The sequence below is a fragment of the Ochotona princeps genome, chromosome 12 (assembly GCF_030435755.1).
Source record: "Ochotona princeps isolate mOchPri1 chromosome 12, mOchPri1.hap1, whole genome shotgun sequence".
NCBI classification, from domain to species: Eukaryota; Metazoa; Chordata; class Mammalia; order Lagomorpha; family Ochotonidae; genus Ochotona; species Ochotona princeps.
Window position 1 is genome coordinate 111419 of NC_080843.1, and position 27891 is coordinate 139309.

General features: G+C 48.2%; 1 protein-coding gene across 2 annotated transcripts; it reads right to left on the bottom strand.

The window, feature by feature from the left end:
* CDC16 (cell division cycle 16) lies at positions 1 to 27891 on the bottom strand. Of its 2 annotated transcripts, XM_058670509.1 has the most exons (18): positions 27790 to 27891; positions 26598 to 26652; positions 26419 to 26516; positions 25718 to 25756; positions 25292 to 25432; positions 24458 to 24617; positions 23384 to 23475; positions 22764 to 22897; positions 21615 to 21694; positions 20732 to 20781; positions 19220 to 19293; positions 17485 to 17610; positions 8957 to 9109; positions 7651 to 7714; positions 5933 to 5994; positions 4314 to 4449; positions 2455 to 2545; positions 1 to 479 (listed from the first exon to the last, which is right to left on the bottom strand). In XM_058670509.1, exons 1-18 carry the CDS (start codon positions 27835 to 27837, stop codon positions 220 to 222), a joined length of 1863 nt encoding a protein of 620 aa, XP_058526492.1. In that variant the 5' UTR covers positions 27838 to 27891; the 3' UTR covers positions 1 to 219. The 2 variants fall into 2 exon arrangements, with proteins under 2 accessions (XP_058526492.1, XP_058526493.1); XM_058670510.1 differs by lacking the exon at positions 17485 to 17610.

Here is a 27891-nt window from a genome sequence, read left to right on the forward strand (position 1 = left end):
TTACCTTCTTTATCCCACTACATACATACAACTACTGTGTAGGTTCAGCGTCAGAAAGCTTCGACGGCAGAGCTGCTCTCCAGTCTCCAGACAGGCCTCTGGCCCTGAACGGAGAGGCAAAGTGGGCTGGTGTGAGGAGGTGGGCCGTGTGGGACTCGGCGAGGACAGGAGGGTTACTGACCTATGCTAACACACTCAAGTACAGGACCACGGCCACAGTCACGCACTGTGGTCTGACATGGATGTCTCCAACATCATGTCACTCTCATTCATCTCAATCTCAAAGGTCTCTTCCAAGGAAGGCCTGGAATCTGGAGTCTTTCTTGAGGAATCCGGTGGAGCAAGCCCCGTGTCTTCTGCAGCCTGCTTTTCTACTTCAAATTCCCGGAAATCCCATGGAGGTGAAATAATGTTTTTTAGTGTCTTCAGTGTATGCACATCAAAGTCGTAACATTTTAGTTTGTCTTTAATGTCTGCTCCTAAAAAGAAACACCACAATTAGAAATTCCAACACACATGTCATCCCATCGCCACATAACCCTGCCCATCCTCACCAGACTGTGCAAGAACACAAGTGTAGGTCAGAAGGAAAAAGTGACTTTTTTTCACCATCTCCTAGTCGAGTCCCCTAGGACACTACCACCCCTGTGGGCAATTTCTTTCTCAGGGAGAGGCACAAGGGCTGGGGACAGTAGGACAATCACTACATTACACACACAATCCACTATGAAATGAAACACATTTTCAGTATTTCAAAACCCTCCAGATTAACATATATGGGAACGCCCATTTCACACCATTCTAATTAATAGCACTCCATATCATGCATGCGCCAGCAGTGATAGGCACACCTTCTGAAAACGGAATGCTAAAATCCCAAGATCATCCCCAAGAGGGCAGCAGAGGTGCCCACTTCACTCTTCCTCCACCGGGGAAATAGGCCCAGACCTGGTCTCAGCCTGACTCCTCAAGGTGCTGAAGCTGAGGCTGTTCTTCACCTGGGTAACACCAAGCAGGCCACCCGACATACCCCTTTGGCTCCCAGCAGACAGTCTCAGGCCACGCCTGACCCCTGCAGACAGACGTGATCATGCCCAGTGGCGGCTGCAGCCCTCATCACTGCATTTTATGCCACCCCCCCTTGTGCTTGTTAGTCATCTTGCAAATGGAAGTCATCAGCACATACTCTTTATGTCAAAATCTAATTCATCCATGTTACTGCACGGTTGAGTCATGTTTAGCTGTGACACATCCCATCACATGACACCAGTTAATCCATGTTCTGTTAATCTAGTTAATCTAGTTCTGTGGGGTCAGTTGCTGCCCTAACACTCCCAGTGAATCCTAAGTCCCAACATCCTTGCCCGTGGACAACTCCTTCACAGACTTGCTTTGATGAACGGCCCAAGATGGGAGTGATGGTGTGCAACTTCCACCCGTCAGAGGTCCTGCAGCTTACACTCTAAGATGAAAGCCATGGAAGGGACCAGCTGTGCACACTGAGGTTTCCCGGAGCCGACTCACACGGTGCTGGAAAGATGTCACTGGGGAGGGAAGGTTTTGAGGCACAGCAGACAGCTGAGGGGACAGGCCTGGCTTCACAGTATGGGATGCATCCCCCAGTGGTCACCACCTTCAGATGCCATCGGTGGCTGACACTTTGGGGTGTGCAGTGGCAAGCCTGGTGTGTGCACCACGTGCTTTATCCCATTCTGCTGACAGGTGATGCTGCTGAGCCTTCTCTGCCTGTTTTGGATCCCTGTTTGTTTTCCTACTGACTTGTAGGATGCATGCCAGACAAGAAATCTTCAATGAGACAATGTACCGTGAGTCGCTTCTCCCATATCCTTCACTCTTAATCCAATGAGTGCCACGTTCCCAATTCTACAAATACTCCAACATTTGCTTCAAAGTTACTATCACTGGTGTATGCACTACTTACAGTCCACAGATATCCGATACACAGGGCAATAGGACACAATGGGTTAGTGCTAATTTTGAAGTTTTTTATCAATTGTTCGTGTTTTTATATCTTGGTTTATCCCAAAGTCCATCTGTCAAGATTGAAACTCAAGTACTGCCTCAGCTTGTGATGACTGTAGCCAGTGGGTGCCCACGTGTCCTGACCCCTATGTATCCCTAGAGGGATGAGGCACCATTATGTGGAAGAAAGGTCTCAGCGTGCCAGTGGAACATGAAGGTTGAGTCCACTATCCCTGCACCACGGAGGTCGAGTCCCTTCCTTTGCTGACTTTTCCATGACACGCATTGTGACCGTACCCAGCCTGAACAGGTACTTTCTTGCTGACCATTTCCTCAGCATTATTCCAACACAGTACAGTTTGCTACTATTAGTGTATCTAAAATGGTTCCAGATATACTTGTAAATGAGACTCAGAGAAACATCAAGAGACACACACCACCTACAACGAAACAGAGTGCATGTGATCTTACCGATATAAGCTTCAGAGTCACCAATGTACATCTCAATGCAATGACCAAGCATAGTAACAGAAAATGTGTCATCTCGCCTAAGACCGAGAGCCTGCAAAAGGAAGGTTCAGTGCAGTTAACACAGGAAGAGTTCTTGTGTTTCTAAGTATTTCTGCATTGATGAAGGCCAAAGAGTACGCATGTAGAGCAGCAGTGAGATGCGCACAGGGATGCCTGGCTCAGTCAAGGTTCTGCCTGAATCCATGCTCCTGCTGACGTGCACGCTGGAGGCAGAGGTCAGGGTCCGTCACACAGGGAGGGGACGTGGGCTCAGCCCTGGCTGCTGTGGGGATTTGAGGAGTGAACCAACAGAGGGGAGACCCCTGTCTGTCCTGTCTCTTTTTTATTATTATTGGAGAGGCAGAGCTACACAGAGGAGAGACAGAGAAAGATCTTTCATCTGCTGGTCCACTCCCCAAGTGGCCACAATGGCCAGAGCTGAACTAACCTGAGGCCAGGAGCCAGAAGCTTCTTCCAGGCCTCCCATGTGGGTACAGGATCTCAAGGCTTTGGCCCATCTTCTGATGCTTTTTCCCCAGCTATAAACAGGGTGCTGGATGGGAAGCAGAGCAACTGGAAAACAAAACGGTGCCCATATGGGATCCCTGTACTGGAAGAGGGAAAATTAATCAATCAAGCTATTGTACTTGTCTCTGTCTTTCAAATAAAATGAAAATAAATTTAGGGACTGATGCAATGGCTTAACAGGTTGATCTATCTTCAAGTGCTGCCATCCCACATGGGTACCAGCTCATGTCCCACTGCTCCACTTCGCATCCAGCTCCCTGATTATAGCCTGGGAAAGCAGTAAAGGATGGCCCAAAGCCTTGGGACCCTGCATACCACGTGCAGACTCAGATGAAGTTCCTGGCTCCTGATTGGCTCAGCTCTGGCCACTGTGACCATTTGAAGAGTGAACCAGCAGATGGTAGATCTTTCTGCCTCTCCTCTCTGTAAATCTGCCTTTATAATAATAAATAAATATTTTTTAAAAAGAAGATAATTATCATGAATGGGAAAAAAAAAGACAGCAAGAATCCTAGGACTGTTAGGAGAGATACAGTGACAGGTCACAAGGCTACTCATTAAACTCTAGTGGCTAAATCCTCGCCTTGCAAGTGATGGCATCCCATATGAGTGCTGGTTTGTGTTTCAGCTGCTCCACTTCCTGTCCAGCTCCCTGCTTATGGCTGGGGAAAGCAGTAGAGGATGGCCCAAGACCTTGGGACCCTGCACCTTCGTGGGAGACCTGGAGGAAGCTTCTAGCTCCTGGCTTCAGATCGACTCAGCTCTAGCTGTTACAGCCATTTGGGGAGTGAACTAGTGGATGGAAGAGCTTTCTCTCTGTATCTCCTTTTCTCTGTGTTTCTGCCTTTTCAAAAAACAAAATAAAACAAAATAAAATAAATCTTTAAAACAGCAAAGACAATTAAAAAAAACACTATCTTCTTAGGATTAAAATCCAGCACCCATTCAAGAAAGAAAACTACCTTAGAGCAACCCACTGAGGCCTGCGTGCAGAGGAGACACATGTGGGTTAGGGATTCTTTTTGTGACAAGCTCCCACACTGCTCTGGGAATGGGTGCGGGGAGTCCTCAGGGCTGTCGCTGGGAGCCCCTGCCGACACTAGATCCAGCTGAGTGTGCCTCTAGCCCATGAAGCACCCTCTCACATTTGCTGCCAATCTGATGAATACGGGGCACATACACATGCTTCTTCCATGAGGCTGCCAGAAGAATTTTAAAATAGATACAATGTCTTCCATGAAAGACGTGATCAATGCTAACTAGAATCTCAGTCGGCCACAAACAAGATGTACCGTGTGGAAATAGTCCACAGCATTTTCAAAGTTGCCCATCAGACTGTGGATGTATCCGATGGCGGAGTAAGTGGAGGCATTCTGAGGGATCAGCACCAAGGCCTGCCGGTGGTAATCCAGAGCTTCTGCGTACTTCCTGGCAAGAGAAGGGGAGGGTGAAGACAGGGAACATCTCACATATGCAACAAAAGATGAGCACCTCTCCCCCCACGTAGCCAGCGCTCACAGCACGCTGTGTAACCAGAGCTCACTGTCTGCCGAATGACCATCTGCACCCGCAGACTACTGTGGGACAGTGGTCCACCTCCACTCCCTGGCGTGCTGCCCCACTGATGCTCTGATGTGCAGTGTCACTCTGGTCAGAACCCCAGAACCAGATCCCCAACTCAGCCTCTTCCTTACCACACCCTTTCTTTTCTTTTTTTTCTGGATATCTTGCCATTTATTTGATTTATGTGTGTGTGTGTGTGTGTGTGTGTGTACATGTCTTGCTTTTTTCTTTTTTAAAATTTAAGAATTCTATTTTATTTTTAATATAGTTTACATAGTTGAGAGATGTGGGTTTCTGAATAGGGTGCGGAGGCTCAAGGTGTGGAGGAAGATGGGTGGGACAAATGTTTTTCCTTCTGTGTCTTTAGAAAGGGTGCTTGCTGTCAAACTACAGCAGCACCCAGGGACGGGGAACAGTCATAAGACTCCTCAGAGACCCTGTCGTAGGGAAGAATGTTCACACAGTTTTACCTTCTGCGTGAAGGAAACCCCTCACCAGGGCAGCCAAGCAGCCAAAAACCTTGAGTCTAATAGTTACCATGGCAAACCCAAGGCTCTTGGAAATACTTGTTCTAGGACATATTTGGTGAAAAGGTTTTATGTTTAACTGAAGTGTGGGAAATGCTACAGCCCGTAATGTAAACCATAGAGACATCCAGTAACCCATCTGCTCCTCAGAGCTTCCTAGACCAGCCTGAGGCCACCTGAGGTCACATCCACTGTGACCCCAAGACAAAAATCTCTCATGTAAGAGTATGAAGTTTTAACGAGACTCTACCATCCTAATTCTTCTCAAGCAATCTTGAACACCAAAAACTAAATATAAAAAATTACTATCATCCTCTCTATATTGTGAGAATTATATATATGAAAAAAACTGATGCTGGTGCCTGGTGCACCTGAGCTGCCAAGCACAAGCAGCTAGAGGTCACACAAAGCAGACAGTGAAAAGGCTTAAAACCAACAGAGCTGGGCCGGGTGTGATAGCCTAGCAGCTAAAGCCCTTGCCTTGCAAACACCAGGATCCCATACAGCAGCTGGTTTGTATCCCGGCAACCCCACTTCCCATCCAGCTCCCTGCTTGTGGCCTCGGAAAGCAGTCAAGGACAGCCCAAAGCCTTGGGTCCTTGCACCCATGTAGGAGACCTGGAAGAGGATCTGGGCTCCTGGCTTCGGATTGGTACAGCTCCGGCCATTGCGGCCACTTGGGGAGTGAGTCAGCAAATAGAAGATATTCCTCTGTCTCTCCTCCTCTCTGTATATTTGACTTTCCATTAAAAATAAATAAATCTTAAAAAAACAAAAACAAAAACAGAGCTTCATCCGCTGCCAACCTCTCCTCCACTTACTTCAGTTTCCTGCAGACATGACCCAAGTTGTTCAGCAAAGGTTCCCATTTGTCAACTGTGACCTAAAATACAGAATCAAGCCCATGTTAGACATCTGTGCTCTGGGCAAGATGGCTGCCTCCTGGGGGCACCTCAACCCCAACACCAAGGCAGGCGTGTGCCGTGTCATCACTTTCCTTTCGGCCCAGAGCAGACTTCCTGAAAACTCCAAGATTTTGTCTAAAAGTACACCCACACTGACCAACTTCCCATCATGTACCTTAGGCTATGGCAACTGAGAGCCATGTGCTGGCTCAGCAGTTCTGTCCTAGCAGGCCACAAGCACTTGCGACTCACCTAGTCTGCCCCAGCCACTCCCTGCTCCTCGCTCTGACCCTGCGGCAAGTGTCCTTGGAGTCAGTCAGGGACACCCAGGTCACCCCAACACTTTCAGGCACACCAGGGGTTCTTCACTGTACCTGCTGGCAAACTCCAAATCCATCTGATCTTCACTTTCCCCACTAACCCTGACTTGTTTGTTCAATGCTACTTAAAAAGGGAGAGAGGCGCAGGCACATGAAGACCTGCTATCTACTGTTTCACAATGACAATGCCCGTCACACCCAGGGCAGAGCCGGGCCAGAGCAGGAATTCCAAACTATCCAGGTGTCCCATATGAACGGCAACGTCCCAAGCAGCGGGGTGGGCCAGGACAGGGAATGTGGCCTCCCAAATTGGCATCCTAAACGCTGCACCCAAGGCCTCTCACCTTCCCGGTCACACAATCCGACCACACTGTCCCTTTCATGAGCCCACTCTGTGTCCCACTGTCCTCAGTTAAGTGCAATCCTTCAACATCATTTTACCGCCCTTCACAATGCACACTTAGATTTTGCCAACTTCAAAATTCAGGGCTATACTAAACAAACTCCACTCTAGGCAGACACCAGCCCCTACACCTAAAATACCTGTCTCCCTCAGTTCTGCCTAGCCTTCACCCAAACACCATCAGGACCAAAGGTTTACTGATCAGCCCCTGGCCTCTATTTCCTCAGCCACATTTTCCTGTTACTGGCACTCACTCACTTGAATTTGCCAATGAGTCTGAGGAGCATGATATGGAATAGCCACAAACCCCTGCATGGCTCACAGTCCGGACATAGCTAATGCCCATTAATTACATGTCAACCCAATGGATGGGCAGACCCAGCCATACCTTCTAACCCCGAGCCCCACCCTGGGAAGTGCAGCCTGTGGAGCTGAGGAACAAGCAACCAAAACCCCTTCGAAAGAAGAGTTTTCCTTGGCTAATCTGACCTAAACAGCACCTGCCCTGCCCTTTCACTCCACCAACCTTCAGGAACGGCCTCAGCTCTTGGCCATTCTAAGGCGTCTCCCACTAGACACCATGGTGCCCTTCACAGAAGAGTCTTCAAACACCTCACAGAGAAGGCATGTTACAAAAATTCTAACCATGAATTTCCAAATTTTCTGCATCAAAATAAACATCTTTTAATTCTGTTTCTGCACAAACACTTAGCAGCCCACACACCTTCTGGGTCTTCCCATGCCAGGGCCAGAGCTCCCTTCAAACACTGAAATCTACCCAAGCTCACCCACTTCCCACCGCACAGCCCCTAAACCGACCACCTGACACCCCCAGCCGCTGGGCTCTGAGTTGGGCTAGGGATTGAACCGGTCACACTCATGGAGCTCATTCACAAACACCACATAGATACCTCATTCCCAATTGCTTTAATTTTTTCCAAAGCATCAAGAAACCATTTTTCTGCTGTTTTCCACCTAAAATAGAAGGGAAAAAAAGTTGCTGATTACTCCAACTTTGCAAGTATACATAGACAAGAGAAAGTTGGTTCTTTCTAGCAGTACTAAAGTGAAATGGGAAAAGGTATGCAATGACTACTGTTGGGTTAGTCTAACCTGCGTGTCAGATGCAGACGACTTCCACAGTATCTATGAGATCACTACTTAAACCAGCCACTCCCAGGGGTGGGATTGCTGCACATGCCTGAGGACATGTTCATGAAGTGATCATGAGCCACCCTGCCTCATTTGTGTTTCTGTTTACAGATCCTTGACTTAAAATCCTGCTGATTCGTTACCTTTGAATTCACAGCCAGTAGCACTGTATGAGACTGCATGAAGGTCACCCAACACATCTAAGGCACAACACGGCAGGCAGCACCCCTCAGGGAGGGCTTTACCAGTGAATTTGCTCATAAAAACACAGGAATTGGACAAGTGTGACACTGACAGAAACATGAAAAAGACACCTGGGTTATGACTGCCGTGCAGAGCTAATTCTCAAGCATGGACTGAATGTTTCACATCCTAACACTTGTTCAAAACACACTGAAGCTGCATCATCTAATGCACAGGGGATGCGTCCCAGAGGACACCGTCCACTGACTTGGTGGACATCAGGCACCCTAACTTCCCAGAGGACACCGTCCACTGACTTGGTGGACATCAGGCACCCTAACTTCCCAGAGGACACCGTCCACTGACTTGGTGGACATCAGGCACCCTAACTTCCCAGAGGACACCGTCCACTGACTTGGTGGACATCAGGCACCCTAACTTCCCAGAGGACACCGTCCACTGACTTGGTGGACATCAGGCACCCTAACTTCCCAGAGGACACCGTCCACTGACTTGGTGGACATCAGGCACCCTAACTTCCCAGAGGACACCGTCCACTGACTTGGTGGACATCAGGCACCCTAACTTCCCAGAGGACACCGTCCACTGACTTGGTGGACATCAGGCACCCTAACTTGGCTTTCTCATTCCCAGGTGTGCCGAAGGACATGTCCAGTGAGAAAGCGACCTCCGTGCTGAGTCAGGTCACAGAGCCTGTGGCAGCCACATTCCAGATTGAGAATTTTCAAGGAAATCCTAAAAACAATTTCCATTTCCTCTGGTGCAGGGTCTAGCTCCTCCTTCAATAATGGTGCACTTGGCAGTAAACACTCATGCAGTTTCTGCCGACCCACAGAGTGAGCAGAAGGGGGAGGAACTTACTCTCCGTTCTGAAATGCAACCACTCCAACCTCGTGCATAACAAAGGGGTCTTCTGGAGCGATGCTCAGGGCTTGACCAAAGAACCTTTCAGCCAGTTTTGAGTTATTGGTCAAACCATATTCTAGTCCGATATACAGCATTGGCAAATGACACCTAAAAATATTGAAAAATGTTACATATTCAGCATCAAAAACTAGGTAATTCAGAAATTAATTTGCCAACTTCAAATTCCATCTGTGAAAAGTCAAACATAACCCAAAATATAGATTGTCTTTTTCTAAGATGACAGTCAATTGATAAATGAGCTAAATAAAACTTACAGACTAACCTCTGGACACTATTAGCATTTTTTTCATTTTCCAAAGTAAAAAAGCCTCTAAGCACAAGAGTCCCAGGGCCCCTCCTCCTGGGGGCCAGCGTCAGGCCCAGGCTCCCTGCGTCCATTCAGGAACACTGATACTGTGAGCTCTGCTAATCTCATTTCTCTTGTGACATCTGACAACTCCATCAGGACCAGCACACGATGGAGTGTCTGTTCCCATCTGAGACAGTTCTGGGCACGTGGTCAGTACTATTTACCACTTCAGGTTTTCTCTGTTCACACCACATCAGTGACTGCCGCAGAGCAAACATGGAATAACAACCCCAAACACCAACAGACACCCACTGGGTGGTTTATGTGGGTATGGGTCCTAACCTGGGTCAAGACACACAGAAAGACTGTAGCACAGTCCTTCATATTTGTCCTGAGGAAGTACTTTCAAAAGGTCAAAATTCACAAAAACTACAGGAACAGATGCAACGAGACCAGTGTGTGGCACAGCTGGTTCGAGTAGGTGTCTCTAACACCAGCATTCCCTATCTGAACGGTGGTTCAAGTCCTGGCTGCGCTACTTCCAATCCAGCTCATTGTGAATGCTCCTGGGGAGGCAGCAGACAGCCAAAGTACTTGGACTCCTGTGAGACGTGACAACTGTCACAGCCATTTGGGGAGTGAACCAGTAGATGGAAGGACCCTCAGTCTCTCTGCCTTTAAAGTAAATAAAATCTTTTTTTTAAAAGATTTACTTATTTCTGTTGGAAAGGCAGATTTACAGAGATAAAGAGAGACAGAAAGATCTTCTATCCACTAGTTTACTCTCCAAGTGGCTGCAATGGTTGGAGCTGAGCCAATCAGGAGCCAAGAGCTTCTTCCAGGTCTCCATGTAGGTATAGGGTATAGGCCTTGGGCCGTCCTCTGCTGCTTCCCCAAGCCACAAGCAGGGAGATGGATGGGAAATGGAGCAGCCGGGACATGAACTAGCGACCATATGGGATCCTGGCACATACAAGGCAAGAATTCAGCCATTAGGCTATCGCACTGGGCCCAATAAAAATCTTCAAAAAAAAAAAGTGACAAAAATTCTTTGGCACCATGAAGGCAGGCAAGGACAGATATCAAGAATGGCTGGATCCTGGTAAGAGAAACTGGGAAAGGCACCACAGCCTAGTGGCTGAAGTCCTCACCTTGCATGCGTTGGGATCCCATGTGGACACTGGTTCGTGTCCTTGCTACTCCACTTCCCATCCAGGGCCCTGCTTATGGCCTGGGAAAGGAATGGAGAATGGCCCAAGGCTTTGGGCCTCTGCACCCTACCCAGAGGAGTCTCCTGGCTTCAGACAGCCTTAGTTCTGACTGTTATAGCCATTTGGGGAGTGAACCAGTAGATGATCTTTCTCTTTGTCTCTCCTCTTTGTGGATCTGACTTTCCAATGAAAATTAATAAATCTTGGGCCCGGTGGCTTGGCCTAGCGGCTAAAGTCCTCGCCTTGAACGTACCAGGAGCTCATATGGGCGCCAGTTCTAATCCCGGCAGCTCCACTTCCCATCCAGCTCCCTGCTTGTGGCCTGGGAAAGCAGTCAAGGACGGCCCAAATCTTTGGGACCTGCACCCGCGTGGGAGACCCGGAAGAGGTTTCTGGTTCCCGGCTTCGGATCAGTGTAGCACCGGCCGTTGCACTCACTTGGGGAGTAAAGCATCAGATGGAAGATCTTCCTCTCTGTCTCTCCTCCTCTCTGTATATCTGACTTTGTAATAAAAATAAATTAAAAAAAATAAAAGAAAATGAATAAATCTTTCAAAAAAATAAATAAAAGAGCAGCCTTCATCAAGAGTTCACTCCTTCTGTTCCCATGTCTACTTCCCTAGCCTGCCATCAGCCTTGACAGGCAGCAGCCTCGCAGAACTGGAGCTCCTGGCACTACCTGACCACTGCAGCAGCTCACAGAGTTCCCCTGATGTAGAAAACTCTGTACTCAGGCCTCTTCACAACAATTAGCAGCAATAATTCAGCGTTTGGGCAAGCAAGAGCTGGCCATGACCCGAAAAGGAGTAAAGCACCCACAAAGGCTTAGGGGATACTCCTGAAGAAACAAATGGCTACCCATGAGCACAGGGCTAACAGCTTGGAAGAGCAGGGGGGGCCTCACCCGTCCCCTCCACCTGGCCTAACTGGGAGGGCCTCACCTGTCCCCTCCACCTAATGGGAGGGCCTCACCTGTCCCTTCACCTGACCTAACTGGGAGGGCCTCACCTGTCCCCTTCACCTGACCTAACTGGGAGGGCCTCACCTGTCCCCTCCACCTAATGGGAGGGCCTCACTTGTCCCCTTCACCTGACCTAACTGGGAGGGCCTCACCCATCCCCTTCACCTAACTGGGAGGGTCTCACCCGTCCCCTCCACCTAATGGGAGGGCCTCACCTGTCCCCTTCACCTAACCTAACTGGGAGGGCCTCACCTGTCCCCTCCACCTAACTGGGAAGGCCTCACCCATCGCCTCCGCCTGACCTAATTGGGAAGGCCTTACCCGTCCCCTCTGCCTGGCCTTGAGGAGAGAAGATGGTAAAGGTATAGGCAGAGCTGCCACCCCCAACACAGGCAGGTCCTTCAGTCACAGGAGGCTGTATGGTCCAAACACAAGGTCCACAAGTGGCAGGGTCTCACTGGCTTCAGGACAGAGGGTACAAACCACAGAATTCAATCTGCAAGGTCCCTAAACACACAGCACCATGAGACATCCCAGGTGGGTAGAAAAATCTGATTCCCAAAATGGCACACTACATTACTTTCAACAAGAGATTTAACAAATCTACACCAGAGACCCAGATGTTTGCCTCCTCAACACCCTAACTAAGCTAATAAACAATACTAAAGGAAATTTATGTTAACAATAAAGTATGAAAATAATCTCTTGCCAACCAGACAATAGCAATAGATAGAAACTATAAATAAAAACTAATAAATAAAAATTTAATAATAACTTAAAAATTTTAATAATAAATTTTAAAAAGAGCTCAAATTTCAGGAGTTGAGAAGCACAGCAACAGAACAAAAATTCACCAATTCACTGAAAGAATTTAAGACAGATTTGAAAATACAGAAGAATTAGTAATAATTACAACAGTTTATAACAGAGAATCTATCATGAACAGCAAGAATACAACAGGGAGTTCTTTAAACTAAAACAGGAAGCTACAGAGAGCAACTTGAGGCTAAGAGAAGATATTAAAGAATCTAGTAGAAGTTACCACAGGGGTAAACAGGAGCTTAATGTAAATATACAGTATGAATGTGGACCCGGTATGGTAAAGTCCTCACCTTGCGGGTACTGGAATCCCATGTGGACGCCGGTTCTAATCCCGGCAGCCCCACTTCCCATCCAGCTTCCTGCTGGTGGCCTGGGAAAGCAGTCGAGGACGGCCCAAAGCTTTGGGACCTGCACCCACATGAGAGACCCGGAAGAGGCTCTGGGCTCCTGGCTACAAATCGGCGAAGATCCAGCCACTGCGGCTACTTGGGGAGTGAATCATTGGACAGAAGATGTTCCTCTCTGTCTCTCCTCTCTGTATATCTGACTTTCCAATAAAAATAAAGAAATCTTTTAAAAAAAATAAATATATAGTATAAATGAATTTTTGCTTACAACTCTTGTATATGATTTATAAGATGACTAAACTAACTATAAATCTGTATTGATGGGTTTACAAGGCATAAAGTATTAACTTATAGAATAACAGTAAAAAGATGGGAAAAATAGAGATAAATTAGAGTAAACAAACATTTGATTAACTATTCATCCAAACTACATTATTTTAACAAGTTAATTATAATTCCCAGGATAACCGTTAAGTAAGTAACACAAAAGGAGTCAGAATTGTGGCACAGCAGGTAAAGCAAGCCAAGATGGGGTCCGGCGCGATAGCACAGTGGTTAAAGTCCTCACCTTGCACACGCCAGGATCCCATATAGTCACCAGTTCTAATCCCGGCGGCCCCACTTCCCATCCAGCTCCCTGCTTGTGGCCTGCAAAAGCAGTCAAGGTCGGCCCAAAGCCCTGGGACCCTGCACCCACGTGGGAGACCTGGAAGAGCTCCTGGCTCCTGGCTTCAGATTGGCACAGCTCCAGTCGTTGCGGTCACTTGGGGAATGAACCGTCGAATGGAAGATCTTTCTCTCTGTTTCTCCTCTCTGTATATTCGCCTTTCAATAAAAATAAATAAATCGGGCCCAGCGTGATAGCGTAGTGGTTAAAGTCCTTGCGTTGTACTTGCTGGGACCCCATATAGGCGCCAGTTCTAATCCTGGCAGCCACACTTCCCATCCAGCTCCCTTGTGGCCTGGGAAAGCACTTGAGAATGGCCAAAAGCCCTGGGACCCTGCACCTGCGTGGGAGACCCAAAAGAGCTCCTGGCTCCTGGCTTCGGATTGGCTCAGCTCCAGCCGTTGCAGCCGCTTGGGGAGTAAGCCATCGGATGGTAGATCTTCACCTCTGTCTCTCCTACCCTCTGTATATTCATGTTTCCAATAAAAACAAATAAATCTTAGAAAAAAATGAAAGAAAAATAATTTTTAAAATAATAATAAATAAATTTAAAAAAAAAAAGCAAGTTGAGATGTAGACATCCTATGGGCGATGGTTTGAGTCCCAGCTGCTCCACTTCTGATCCAGCTCCCTGCTGACGGCCTGGGAGAGGCAGCAGCACTTCCCATGTGGCCCTGCACCCATATGGGGGATCCCTGGTCCAGTGCCGGCCACTGTGGCCATCTGGGCAGTGAACCAGCAGATTAATTATCTCTGCCTCACCTTTTCTCTCTGTAATTATGACTTTCAAATAAAGAAATTTTATCTAGAAAGATAATATATATATACACATACATACATATGTCTGGCACCGTGCCATAACAAGTAACATCCTGCCTACGATGTCATCATACCAGATAGGCAAGTCCAAGTTGTTCCACTTCCCATCCAGTCCCTGCAAATGCACCTGGGAAAACAGCCAGGACAGCCCAACTGCATGGGCTCCTACACACATGTAGGAGACCGGGAAGAAGCTCCTGGCTCCTGCTTCAGCCTGGTCCACCTCTGACCACTGAACCAACAACTGAAGGAGCTCTCGGGGCCGGCACTATGGCAGAGAGGGTTAGCTGTCACAGGGGCACCAACTGGAGTCCCAGCTACTCTGCTGCACTTCTGGATCCAGCTCCCTGCTGACATCCCTAGGAAAATGGCAGAGGATGGCCAAGTGCTTGGGTCCCTGTATCCATGTGAGAGACCTGAAAGAAGTTCCTGGCTCTGGCCTGGCTCAGTCCTGGATGTTGGAGAATGAACCAATGGATGAAAATCTCTTTCTAACTCTGCCTTTCAAATAAAAAAGTGAATCTCTTTCTTTCAGTAGTCTGAAAGATAAGCATTAATAGTAGAGACAATGAAGGATATTTTATAATAAAAGGCTCAGGGGTTCATGTGGTGGAATAGCATACTAAATCTCCGCTTACAGCACCAGCATCCCATATGGACATAGGTTCATGTTCCAGCTGCTCCACTTCTAATCCAGCTCCCTACTTATGCTCTGAGAAGATAGCAGAGGATGGTTGAAGTGCCTGGACTCGGCACCCACGTGGGAGACCCAGCAGAAACTCCTAGCTCCTGAACAATATGACCATCTGGAGAGTGAACCGATATAGATGGGAGATTTCTCTCTCTCCTTCTCTCTATATAACTGTGCATTTCACATTAATAATGATAAAAGGGGCCCGGCGGTGTGGCCTAGTGGTTAAAGTCCTCACCTTGAATGCCCCAGGATCCCATATGGGCGCCGGTTCTAATCCTGGCAGCTCCACTTCCCATCCAGCTCCCTGCTTGTGGCCTGGGAAAGCAGTCGAGGACGGCCCAATGCATTGGGACACTGCACCCGCGTGGGAGACCTGGAAGAGGTTCCTGGTTCCTGGCTTCAGATTGGCGCAGCACCGGCCGTTGCGGCTCACTTGGGGAGTGAATCATCGGACGGAAGATCTTCCTCTCTGTCTCTCCTCCTCTCTGTATATCTGACTTTGTAATAAACTGAATAAATCTTTAAAAAAATAATAATAATGATAAAAGGCCCCATACACCAAGATGATACAATTACAAACAGAGATGCACCCAAAAAGAGACTCAGAATACATATGAAAAAAGTATGAGAACTTCAGGAAGAAACAATTAATAAGAGTTATATAAAACAATAAGAGTTACATAAAATAACTAATCATATAAAATTAATAAGATTTATATAAGTTAGACATCAGTAACAGTATGTGAAAATTAACATAGTCCAATATCCAGCAGCTCAAAGAAGTCACCAAGTAAACTTGATAACGGTGACTTGGGCACCCCAAAACAGGCAGGTCAAAAGAATATAAAGTTGTTCTGCTGGGAAAGTGAAAAGCAGAAAAAACGCTCATCACGAGACACTGACGTGAGGATTTAATAACATAAGACTGTCGGATTAGAAAACCCAACAGGTATTACAGTGTCATTAGTAATTGACTCTGACTCCTGGCTGGAAGTGAATAACTACTCTGGGTTTGTGGGCATTGAGGACATTTAACAAGAATGACCAGACCCTAGCAAAGGGTCACGGGAAACGTTCACACTGTGTTACTGGAATTTTTTCTGACAATCAGAGATTAGAACAAAGCCTCAACAAAGCAGCAGCAAAGGTCTCCCTTCCTGATGGATGGGGTGGGAAATCCTGGACCGAGTAAGAAGAGCACTTAGCCAACACTCACAACCTGGAGGGCCACTGTGAGAAGTGAGGTTCCAGCTATGGACTCAAAAGACCACTGGGAGAGAAGGCCTGTGAGGAGGCAGCGAAGGAGCCAGCAAGTTGACAAGAGGAGGAAGAAACACTTGCTCTCTCGGGCAGGTGAGCACACAGCAAGAACAGCCCCACCCACAAGCCAGAAGAGAGCCTGGGAGAACAGCTGCTGGGCTGCTTTGTCAGGACAGCTCAAGCCACGGTCAGGCAGCTGTGTCCTTCACACTGCTTCCAGGGATGACCAGTGAGACCAGAAACCCCACCTGTTAAACTCAGTACCCTACACACCTGGAGGAAAATCATATAGATGGAGAACTTGGCATCAATTGTCTGGCATCATCAGACTTTTGTGTGATCACCTGAAATCAACATTACACAAAATAATATGAACTCCTGATCCCACAGTGCAGCACTACAAGCAAGGACAATCAGCCCCGAGTGCTCTCAGCATTATCTCAGCTATTCCAGAATCATACACCAAGTTTTGCCACTAATCCTATCTTTCTTTTCTTTTTTTAAGATTTATTTATTTTTGTTGGAAATCCAGATACACAGAGAGGAGGACAGACAGAAAGGAAGATCTTCCTTCCACTGATTCACTCCCCAAGTAGCCACAACAGCCAAGATGAGTTAATCTGAAGCCAGGAGCCAGGAAGTTCTGAGTCTCCCATGTAGATGCAGGGTCCCAAGGTTTTGGGTCATCCTCAACTGCTTTCCCAGGCCACCAGCAGGGAGCTGGATGGGAAGCAGGGTTGCCAGGACACACACTGGTATCTACATGGGATCCCGGTACATGCAAGGAAGTACTTCAGCTGCTAGGCTACCATGCCGGGCCCAACTAGTCCTATGTTTCTAGAGGGCAAGCACTGCCCAAGACCACATGGTGCTACGTGGAGGAGCCAGGAAGTGAGTCCAGGCAGCAACTCCAGACCAACCCTCTGAACCTGCATGCCCTCTCTCTCCATGCAAGGACAGTCTCTGGCCGGCAGAAATTCACACAGACTGTCTGCAAAGAGCAACCAATGGAGAGCCCAAAAAGAGGCAGTAACAGCAATATGACGTTCTCCGGAGTCACACATTCCCAGGCACCTACATCCCTGCAGGACTGCCTGTGAGACAACAACCCGCACCAGAGCAATCTCGCACTACTGCGAAGGAACAGCTGCCAGTAACTGGAGCAACCATGTGATGAGGAGCATTTCTTTAACTAGTTCCTTGCTACAATGAGATAAAATGTGGTGGACCTCCTAGCTACACCACAGTCACAGGTAGTGCACAACCATCACAAGCCAACACTAATGTGCTTGCATGGCTCAGCAACCACACAGGAACATTCATCACACACATTTCGTTTCATTTAGCAGCAAAATCCCCTCCACAGCACGGCGCCCAGGCGCACGGCCCTACCCTTTCATAAGCTGTGCTGCCGTGAAGTAGGCGGCCATCGCCTGGTCGTGCTCGCTCTCCACAGCAAACGAGTGCCCGTAAGCGATCCACGCAGGCCCGTAGGTCTTCTCTAGCGTCGTGGCTTTGCTGCAACAAGAGTCACTCACGTCAACACTCTTGTTCTGACATTAATTTTACACAAGTACACCGCTTCAAACACATTCATTAGTACCATTAAACACTTGCACTCTTTGATTTGAACTGAACCAATGCATAACAGCACAAGCAAAATCTAACAGGTTGGACAAGTCCACAAATTTCCAGGTACTGAACCCATTTATGCTCCGTACAAAAGCTGCAAGAACCACTCAACACAGCTCTACAGTGTAACCCAGGAGACAAATGGGGACAGCAGTAACCTCTTACTGAGGGCCCACTTCATGCCAGGTCCCTTGCCAGCTACCTCAGATGCTCGACTTCATCCTAATAACTCGCTTCAAAAACAACTACCTCAAGGGCCAGCACAGTACCTTATCAGGCTAAACTTCCACTCGCAGTACCAGCATCCATACGGAAGCTGGTTCAAGTCCTGACTGCTCCACTTCTGATCTAGCTCCTGCTAATGGCCTGGGAAGGCAGTGCAGGATGGGCCAGGGCTTCAGTGAGACACCAAAGAAGCTCTGGCTCCCAGCTTTGAACCAGCCCAGTACTGGCCCTTGTGGCCATTTGGGGAGTAAACCAGCAGATGGAAGATCTCTTTTTCTGTAATTCCTTCATAAATGAATCTATGTAAATCTTTCATAAGTAAACAAAACCAAACAACTACACCAAGGCTTAAGAGTCAGTGATGGTCTTGAGAGATTGGCCCTGGACAAAGACGGCTATGCAGTTTCCAACCAACACACAGGGAGACGGCTCAAGCCCGCAGCTTCTCTGTAACACTGACACACACAGTGCTATCTTCCTCACAGTGCACGGCCCTTTCATACCATCTTATCAACTTCCTAACACTCCTGTGGTAGAAGCACATCATCCCCACATCTTTAAAGCATATAATTAGTTTTTCTTTATTTGAATGTGGTAATGACAAGAAAAAAAATACATCGCTCTTCCACCCACTGGCTGTGCTGTGCCAAGTCACGCCCAGGAGCCCAGAGGCCATACAGGGGTCTCCCTAAGCACGTTGACCATCCTCTGCTGCCTTCCCAGGCACGGCAGCAGGGAGCAGGACTAGAAGCGGAGTTCATTACAGGAGGACAGTCACAGAAGTTAACACTGCTAAGGTGTCTGTTGTCGAGTCACAGAACTTGGATCAGAACTCAAGTCCAACCCAGTGAGCACGCTCTCCGCGCAGGGATCAAAGGAACCCCAGTGCTTCAGCTGTTGGACATTCCCATATGACCTGTGCACCTGTCCGGGTTGGGAGGCTGCCTCTTTAGCAGATCTGCAACAAGTTCCTTCTGGAGAGCTTTGCTTTCTAACCACCTCCACTGACACCAGTGTTGGGTGAAGCTTCATGCGAGTCAGTTATGTAAGGGTAAGTCTCGAAGACAAAGGCTTAGCAGTATCTCTGTAAAGATCAGAGGCTCTCAAACGACTCTATTTAAAATGTGTCTGTGAACTACATGAGCACCGATTTATTCTTTCTTCTGCCATGATCTGCAGCTGCTGAAGGATAGAGACTCTTCCCTCACACTCAGCAGAGGTCGCTGCACAGGGGTACAGATTCACCACAGGGAGGAGACAAAACGCATACCTGAGATATCTTCTGGCATGTTCATTTTTATGACCAACCATGAGGTAATAACATCCCACCGCAAACCAAGATACCTAAAATGTTCAAAATTTACCATGACCAAAGAAAATTAACTATGAATGAGAATTCCTAACAAATTAGACCAGACAAAAATAAGACTACATTCTTACGTCACATATGCTGTTCAAGTCAGAAACATGTCAGACAATCCATGCACTACGGTCCTAGATGAACACATTAAGGACACCGCTGCTCCACAACCAGGCAGCCTTAACAGCGGGGGTGGGGGTCAGGACGGGGGCGGGAGCCCTCCTGGACACTGTTGGTCTCCTGGCTCATCCTAGCTCCCGACCTGGGTCAGACTGTTGTCCAGCTGGCTTCTCTCGCATATTTCACACTGGGCCAGGTTGCATATCTTAAGATTTGGAGCTCAATTCTGGAATGTTGTTAAGAACACAGCTCCTGAGTCCACTTCCATCTGCCTTTTCCCGTGGCATTGTCAAAAACACATGGATTCAGTCAGCAGTAAGCCAGAAAATCATCTTACACAGTCTGAGTGAACCACTGATGTTTACAAAAATTATCTGGGACCAGTGCAGTAGCCTAGCAGCTAAAGTCCTCGCCTTACATGTGCCAGGATCACACATAGACGTCAGTTCTAATCCCAGATATTCCACTTCCCATCCAGCTCCCTGCTTGTGGCCTGGGAAAGAAGTCAAGGATGGCCCAAAACCTTGGGACCCTGCACCCACATGGAAGACCCAGAAGAAGCTCCTGGCTTCAGATCAGCTAAGCTAGGCCATTGTGGCCACTCAGGGAGTGAATCAGTGGATGATGGCTTTCTCTCCATCTCTCCTCCTCTCTGTAAATCTGACTTTCCAACAACAACAACAACAAAAGAAGCCTTTTAAAAAAATTATTTGAGAAGCAGAGCACACCCATGTACACCTATCCCCTGGTTCACTGTCCAAATGCTGCAAGAGCCAGGACTGGGGAAGGCTACAGCTGGGATTCAGGAACTCAACCCAGGTCTCACACATGGCCATCACCCACTGCTTCCTGGGTCTGCACTGGCGGGAAGCTAGAAGCAGAACCTAGGGACAGAACCCAAGGACTCGGAGAGGGGTTGAGGGCATTTGCTGCCCTAGAGCTACCAACTATCCAAGAGTGAGAAATGGCTTCTGGCACAGTCAGTATTTCATGTTTCCATAGGCTAAGTATTTTAAAACAACTTTAAAAGTGTTTTAAAAAGTTAAAGTGTGTTAAGATCTAAAATCACAAAACATAAAGGTTTTAGTTGTAAGTTACTACTTCGGTCTGATGAACAAGCACCTTCATGAATTCAAAGTTAACGCTGACATTTAAATACCCCAGGCACTAGGAGTTCCAGTCCCATATTTTTAAACAAATGTTCTTCACTTAAACTTAAATGTAAGTTTGTATCTAAATACTAGTTAAGTATTTTCTTAAAGTTCAAGTAAGAAAACATAATGTTGGAAAAAAGATACTTACAGGATTACCAGGATATAAATCCACCAGCTTATGAGAAAGATAGAAAAGCTCTGCATTGGGGGGAAAAAAAACAGTATCAACTCCCCCAGTTCTAGCTCCTCACAATGACACAAACTCTGTTCTCAGCTTTCCTTCTTACCACATTCATCACCCACTGATCTAATCAGGCAGAGAAATCCCATGAGGAAACACAGCCCAAACACTTCACTAGGTACCAGGCCCAGAACGGGCACCAAGCACTTGCTGAGTGAAGGGGAACCGGACAAGGTAATGGGATAGCAGCGTGGGCACAGGTCCCCACTAGGGTCTTCTACCATTTAGCACAAGCCTGTGGCACACCGCCTTAACCACCAACACAGCTGAGCAAACTGAGGTTTGAGATAAGCTGTTTAAACCCCAGTGTCTCACACCGAGGCTTCCTACAGCAGGCCTGGGCAGCTGTGGCTCAGGGGACACAGTGCTGTGGCCCAGACCTCACCAAGCAGCAGGCTCTGTGGGTGCCTGGGCTTCCCCTGAAGCTCTCCTCACAGCCTAAAACACAACTGTTCCTGAAATGCTGAAACAGGAAACACGAGCACATAGTCCGTTCCCAACCCTAACTCTTGCCATGTCAGTTTTCTTAAAGAATTTACAAAACAAAAACCGACTCCCCACACTAACCTTAGAAGACCTGGAGCCACAAATCCCACCTCAGGAAAGGGAACAGACAGATTTCAAACACTGAGTTGGGCACCCGGGACAGAGGCCAGTCCAGTAAATACTTGAGAACTCAGCAATGCCACCCCTGCAATTCCAACTACCCAAGGGCAGACACCAAGTTTCAAGAGTTACAGAAACTATTTTCTGTTTTGAGAACTGTTTTAATAAGAAAGTAAACTCTTACCGTTTGCCTTATTCAGCTCCACAAGTGTCCCTATGTGTACAGGCAGACAATTGGCATGGAAAGGGTCTTTTTCCATTACTCTAAAAGTTAAAGCAGAAACAGTGACAGCACTTGACACCTCATCCCACAACCCTGAGGGCAGTGCAGTAAGTTAGAGATGAAAGGGAACATTTTAGTGTATTTAGAAAGAACAAAAATAAACATTATCACATATATTTAAATTTAAAAGATTATAATATGTAGGGCCCGGCGGCATGGCCTAGCGGCTAAAGTCCTCGCCTTGAATGCCCCGGGATCCCATATGGGCGCCGGTTCTAATCCTGGCAGCTCCACTTCCCATCCAGCTCCCTGCTTGTGGCCTGGGAAAGCAGTCGAGGACGGCCCAATGCATTGGGACACTGCACCCGCGTGGGAGGCCTGGAAGAGGTTCCTGGTTCCTGGCTTCGGATTGGCGCAGCACCGGCCGTTGCGGCTCACTTGGGGAGTGAATCATCGGACGGAAAATCTTCCTCTCTGTCTCTCCTCCTCTCTGTATATCTGACTTTGTAATAAAATAAATAAATCTTTGAAAAAAAAAAAAAGTGAAGTGCCTTTCTTAAAAAAAAAAAATTATAATATGTAAATACTACAATTATTTAAAAGGATCAAAACCAATAGGAAATACTAAATGAATCACAATTAAGTGTTTGTGATTTAAAGATTTCAAGCAGCTCACAAGATAAACAAAGTACAGCACATATACTTCAGCTAAGGGGTAAGTCTAATTTATGCACACTAGAACTCTGGTGTGTGAGACAGCTTAACAAGCAAGTGTGCCAGCCCAGGCACTGAGGGCATACAGGGCTATTTTAGTCCACTTGCATAAAGGAATATCTGACGAAATTATGCACCAAAACAGCTATTTTTACACCTGTCAATAATGACTAACACTGGGCAGGACAGGGGCAGTACACCCAGGTTCACATCACACAGCTGCAACATGCAGGCGTGGTCTATTAGTCGCTCTCTTAGGGACAGTACCCTGTTTGATGCTCAGCAAAGTATATCTCAGCCACCCCTCCCGGTCCCAGCAGTGGGAGCCCCATCTATCAATTATTTAGGGACTGGTTAAACCCCAAGCCCCACAAAGAAACATATGGATATACTCACACAGAAGTGAGCTTATAGCACATTTTAAAATCACAGTTGTAATAATGCCGCTCAGCTAAAGACACCACCACATCCAGGTTTTCCTGCAGGCCGCCTACAGATTCCGGAACGATAGTTTCACCAGGTTTATTATACTGAAATTGGAAATGTACATGTAAATCCAACAAGCCACCACAGACCAACAAGCAAACTCCACTTATGTTTGGCCCAAGTAGCTACAGCATTTTCACAAGCAAACACTGGTGAGCCTCTGAAAAGCACTGACTTGAACATCCCTCTCCATGTCACCACAGGACCAGGAGAGGAAGTGCTCCACCAAGCAGGGGCTCAGGCAGCACAAACAAAGCTCTCACTGGCATGCAACTCTACCCAGATATTTCACAGTTCAGTCATTTCGGATAAGGGCTCCCTGAGGGGAACAAGGGTGTATTTGGAAGCTTTTTTGGGAATCATATCATGTATTTTAAATCATCTAACTGTATTCTTACAAATTTTCTCACTTAATTTTCTTATTCTTAAAAATTTAACAAATAAAAAAGTTTCACAAACAAGAGGCCAAATTTAGTGGAGGAAACAACATATTTACATAAACCAAACAGTAATTTTTTGCTTTTCCTTACCTTTTTCAATTTATTCTCAAACAGAAAACGTAACAGTTCCTGTTCTTCGGTACAAAGCTTGTTAAGAGGTAGTGAGTCAAGAAGTTCTTTTTCTTAAAAGTGGCAAGAAAAAAGAGTTTCTCATAATGTTCAGAGAGGAAAAAAGCAATTAAATTTTCTATAGTTCTTGCTCTAAATAAACTTAAAAACAGAAAATCGGATCAGGCTCTGGACAAAGCTGAAACTGTGGTCCAGATGCTGAAGGTAAGTCAGCCAGAGGGCAGAGCCTGCAGCTGCTTCTTGCCTCAACCCATGTCTGCTGAGAGTACACCCAGCCCCATAGACTGAGACCAACCCCCAGGCCCAGCCCCGGCCCTAGCCCCACACACCAATGAGAGAGCATCCCACCCCCAGCCCTAATCCCAGACTACTGAGAGACCACCTCCAACACCAGCCCTACAGACTAGTAAGAGACCACCCCAGTCCTAACCCCACAGACTAGTAAAATGGCACCCCACATCCCACAGTGTTTACAAAACCTCTGGCCTCCAGGCACTGGATTCCAGCAGCATCCTCCCACCTCTTATCCCTAGCCCCCACTGTAACAACCAGTCTCCAGACACTGCCAGTGTCTTCAAGGACAAAAAGAGCACTGGACAGGAACCATTGCAGTATGTGGAAATGCTTGAACCCCATGTTCTGCCCCTGCCGCTCACTCACTTCGTCAAGGTGAGTACTCAGCTTTCACAGCACAGGAAGGGTCATGGGAGCCCAGAGCTGCCTGGCACAGGTCTCTAGCCTGGAGACTCAGGCTGAGCTGGTCTGGGAATGACTGACAGCCAGTCACACTGACTCCACAGGTTACAGGTGCTCTGCTTCAAACCACACCTCAAAAAGACAGCCACATCACATCACCTGCTCATGTTTGTTCACCATGGAAATTCTCACATGCACTGCAGGACCAACGCAAAAGGCAGGACACAGCACCACATCTGGCAAGCCACCTGAGGTATCAAGTCACTCCCAAATGTGGCACAACTCACACCTGACTCCAGATTTCGAGAAAAAAACAGAAAAACACCAGAGGTGGCAAACCTTCCTGAGCTGTTAACATGTGGTGTGATGTCAAGAGATCAAATGCTTCAAAGCAGTACACGTCGAGCTTCAGAGCTTCCTTGTAGCTGTAGGTGGCCAGGGTTCGGTTATCCAGGGCATCATAGATCTTCCCACGTAACAGACAGATGGAGCTCTTTATCTGTGGAAAACAGGGTCACCTCAACTTACTACTATGCCATAATCTACCTTCTACCATGACTACAAGACTGCCACCAGGTTTTTATTACACTGTAAGATTCAATTAAATCCACTTGTTAAATCACTATAAGAATACACTAAATAGGGCCCGGCGCGGTGGCCTAGCAGCTAAAATCCTTGCCTTGAACACGCCGGAATCCCATGTGGGCACCAGTTCTAGTCCTGGCGGCTCCACTTCCTATCCAGCTCCCTGCTTGTGGCCTGGGAAAGCAGTCGAGGACGGCCCAAAGCCTTGGGACCTGGCACCCACGTGGGAGACCTGGAGGAGGTTCCTGGCTCCTGGTTTCAGATCGGCACAGCCTTTGTGCTCACTTGGTGAGTGAATCATCAGATGGAAGATCTTCCTCTCTGTCTCTCCTCCTCTCTGCATATCTGACTTTGTAATACAAATAAAATAAATCTTAAAAAAAAAAAAAAGAATACACTAAATAGGCCTGACCCCAGGGTCTGCTCCCACTGTGAGTAGCCTAAATGTTCTAGAACTGACCGCAGGGCCTGCCCCGCCCTGTGAGTATGCTAAATGTTCTAGAACCAACCACAGGGGCCTGCTCCATCCTGGCAAGCCTCCTGGCTCAAGTACGCCGGGTCCCATGAATCTTTCCTGACCTCACTTACCGAGGAAGGTGACATCTCCCAGTCACTGGAGGAGTCTTTCAAGCCACTTTCATCCTTCAAGTATTTTTCAAATAATCTTTTATTTATCGGCTCCTCCATGTCAAGAATGTCCAGTGCCTGCTGGTACTCCTTCGCAGCATACTGTGCAGAGAACAGAAAGGCTGGTCATGCACACAGCTTTTCACAGTGAACACGAGTGTGTGTTCCAGAGGAAATCAAAGGAATACATTCACTGATTTTTCAATGTCTGCAACAGGTTTTTCTTCAGGCTTGCCAGTGTTCACACCCAACAGCAGTAAGGGACCCGACACTGGTGCACAAAAGAGACTAGCCAAGCACCACCACAGGAATTCTCACATGCGCATGCAGAAGGCCTAACACCATGGGACCAAAGTCATGAACAGCCACAAAACTGGGAACACTTACATGGCATCTAGCTGCGAGGTAACGGCATGCTTCATAGAGCTAGGAAAGAAAGAAAGCCGTCAAAAGTCCCTTCACTTAAAAACTATAAGGATATAGACAGCTAGCTTCATAACCGCTCCTTTCAGTTGTAACAAAGTTTCAGTCTTTTAAAATCCTGAGTTATTATTCTGGCCTCTAAGCACAAAGGGTTCAGGAAGGTCTTGAGACTGCTTGCAGAACACAGCAGAGCTTAAGCAAATGGAGACAAAGCGTCAAGCAGCTGGAGGAGGAGCCAAACAGGGACCTCTGGCCAGCAGGTATCGCATATCAGCCCCAAGAACCAGAGTGCCAGCAGGTTAGACCCAGGGCAGAGAGGGCCTGGAGGGCTCCCTGACTTTACCAAGAGGCAATGAGGACGTCGTAATCACATCTGTGCTGCAGCCAACAAGTGAATGGACACAAGGACCGTGGCCAGGCTGGTACAAGAGACCGGGCAGTGAACCCAGCAAGAGAGACAAACGGCAGGACGCCAGGTGAGACTGGGGAGGAAAGGGCCTCAGGACCGCAGGGTTACAGAGAACACACAATCTGTACAACTTAGGGTTAGAAATGTCAAATTTTTTATCACATCCAAAATACTGAATCCTTTTAAACAATCTGACATCAATGGCACATGCCCCTCAACTATTAATCCAAGCTGTGGCATCCACAGTTGCACTCACTTTGTCCAGTTTCCGGGACCGGAGTGCATGGGCTGCCCTGTGATACTGCGCGGTCAGGTAGAGGCACTGAGCCAGCCAATACACGTCCTGGGGCTCCTCTGTGGGGAGAGTCAGTGATGTCAGAGGCACTAAGGGCAGAGCTCAGAGGATAAAGCAAACAGCTGGGCACTGTCACTTACCATGAGAGAGGGAAGCTACTTTATCCGCCCAAAACAGAGCACTCTGATACTGTTGCTGAGCACAAGAAAGGAAAGCAAAGTGGTGAGTGTGCTGTGCCAGGACACCTCCCCGTAGCCCAGTGTTCCAGCTCAGCCTGCCAGGCCAGTGCTGCAGTGGGACCTGCAGGATCTCTACCTGCAGAATCCGATGAGACTTTCTTAATTATAATTCCTTTCATTTGAAAGGCAGAGGGACTGGCTCTGTGGTGTGGCAGGTAAAGCCAACACCTGCAGTGCTGGCATCCCCTTATAGGTCTTGGTTTGAGTCCCGGCTCCTCCACTACAGATCCAGTTCCCTGCTCAAGCCCTGGGAAAGCAGCAGAGATGGCCCAACTGCTGGGCCCCTTCACCCACTGGGAGACCTGGATGGAGCTCCTGGTTTCAGCCCTGCTCAACCCTGGTTATTAAGGCCATGTGGTAAATGAGGCAATGGGCTGAAAAAAATCTGTCTCTCCTCCCTACTGCGTAACTGACTTTCAAATAAATGAAAGTTTAAAAAAAGGTGGTGGTGGGGAGGCACAGATTTCCAATGGCTGTTCCTCCCCCAAACACTGACCAACAGTCATGGCTGCGTCAGCCTGAAGCCAAGATCCACCAGCTGGAGCCAACACCCGCTGGCCCTCTGCAGGGAGCTGGACGGGGAGCCACCTGGAAGGGGGTCAGCAAACTGGAGCCACCTAAGTGACTACTGCTCACTATCTAGTCCTGCACCCACGTCCGCACACGGACCCCAGGCAGAGCTGGTACTAACACACCCCCGCACCCACCGCCGGACACTGCCTGGACGTGGGCGTCACACCCTTTCCCCCCCAACCCCTCCTGATCGCCCCTGACCGCTGGTGCAGGCCGGATTTCGCCACCCGGACACTGCCTGGATGTGGGCCCCACGCCCTGACCGCCCTGATCTCCCCTGACCACCCCTGGCCGCCGGTGCAGGCCTGTCCTCGCCGCCTGGACACTGCCTGGACGTGGGCCCCACGCCCTGACCGCCCCTGATCGCCCCTGGCCGCCGGTGCAGGCCTGTCCTCGCAGCCCACAAGCGCGCGCAGGTTCCCTAGCAGCCCCGGCGGACCCGCGTCCGCCGCTCAGAACCACAGCCTGGTCGGCCACTTGCCCGGCACCGCGAGGCCGGCGATCGCGGCCCGCCGCCCACCTGGTCCAGGTACTGCCGGACGCGCTTTCGCAGCCTCTCGAGGTTCATGGCGGGAGTCGGGGCACCTCCCCCTCCGCCGCCCCGCGCCCCGCCGCCGCCCCG

What these genes read in the sequence shown, in the direction of transcription:
- CDC16 (XM_058670509.1), bottom strand. Translation starts at nt 27,837, where the DNA reads ATGAACCTCGAGAGGCTGCGAAAGCGCGTCCGGCAGTACCTGGACCAG. An exon ending in GCAGCACAGCTTATGAAAGG is followed by an intron (nt 9,110 to 17,484) that starts GTAGGGCCGTGC and finishes CAATATTTTTAG; the next exon opens with GTGTCATTTGCCAATGCTGT. An exon ending in TTAAAGCAATTGGGAATGAG is followed by an intron (nt 5,995 to 7,650) that starts GTATCTATGTGG and finishes TCTGTATTTTAG; the next exon opens with GTCACAGTTGACAAATGGGA.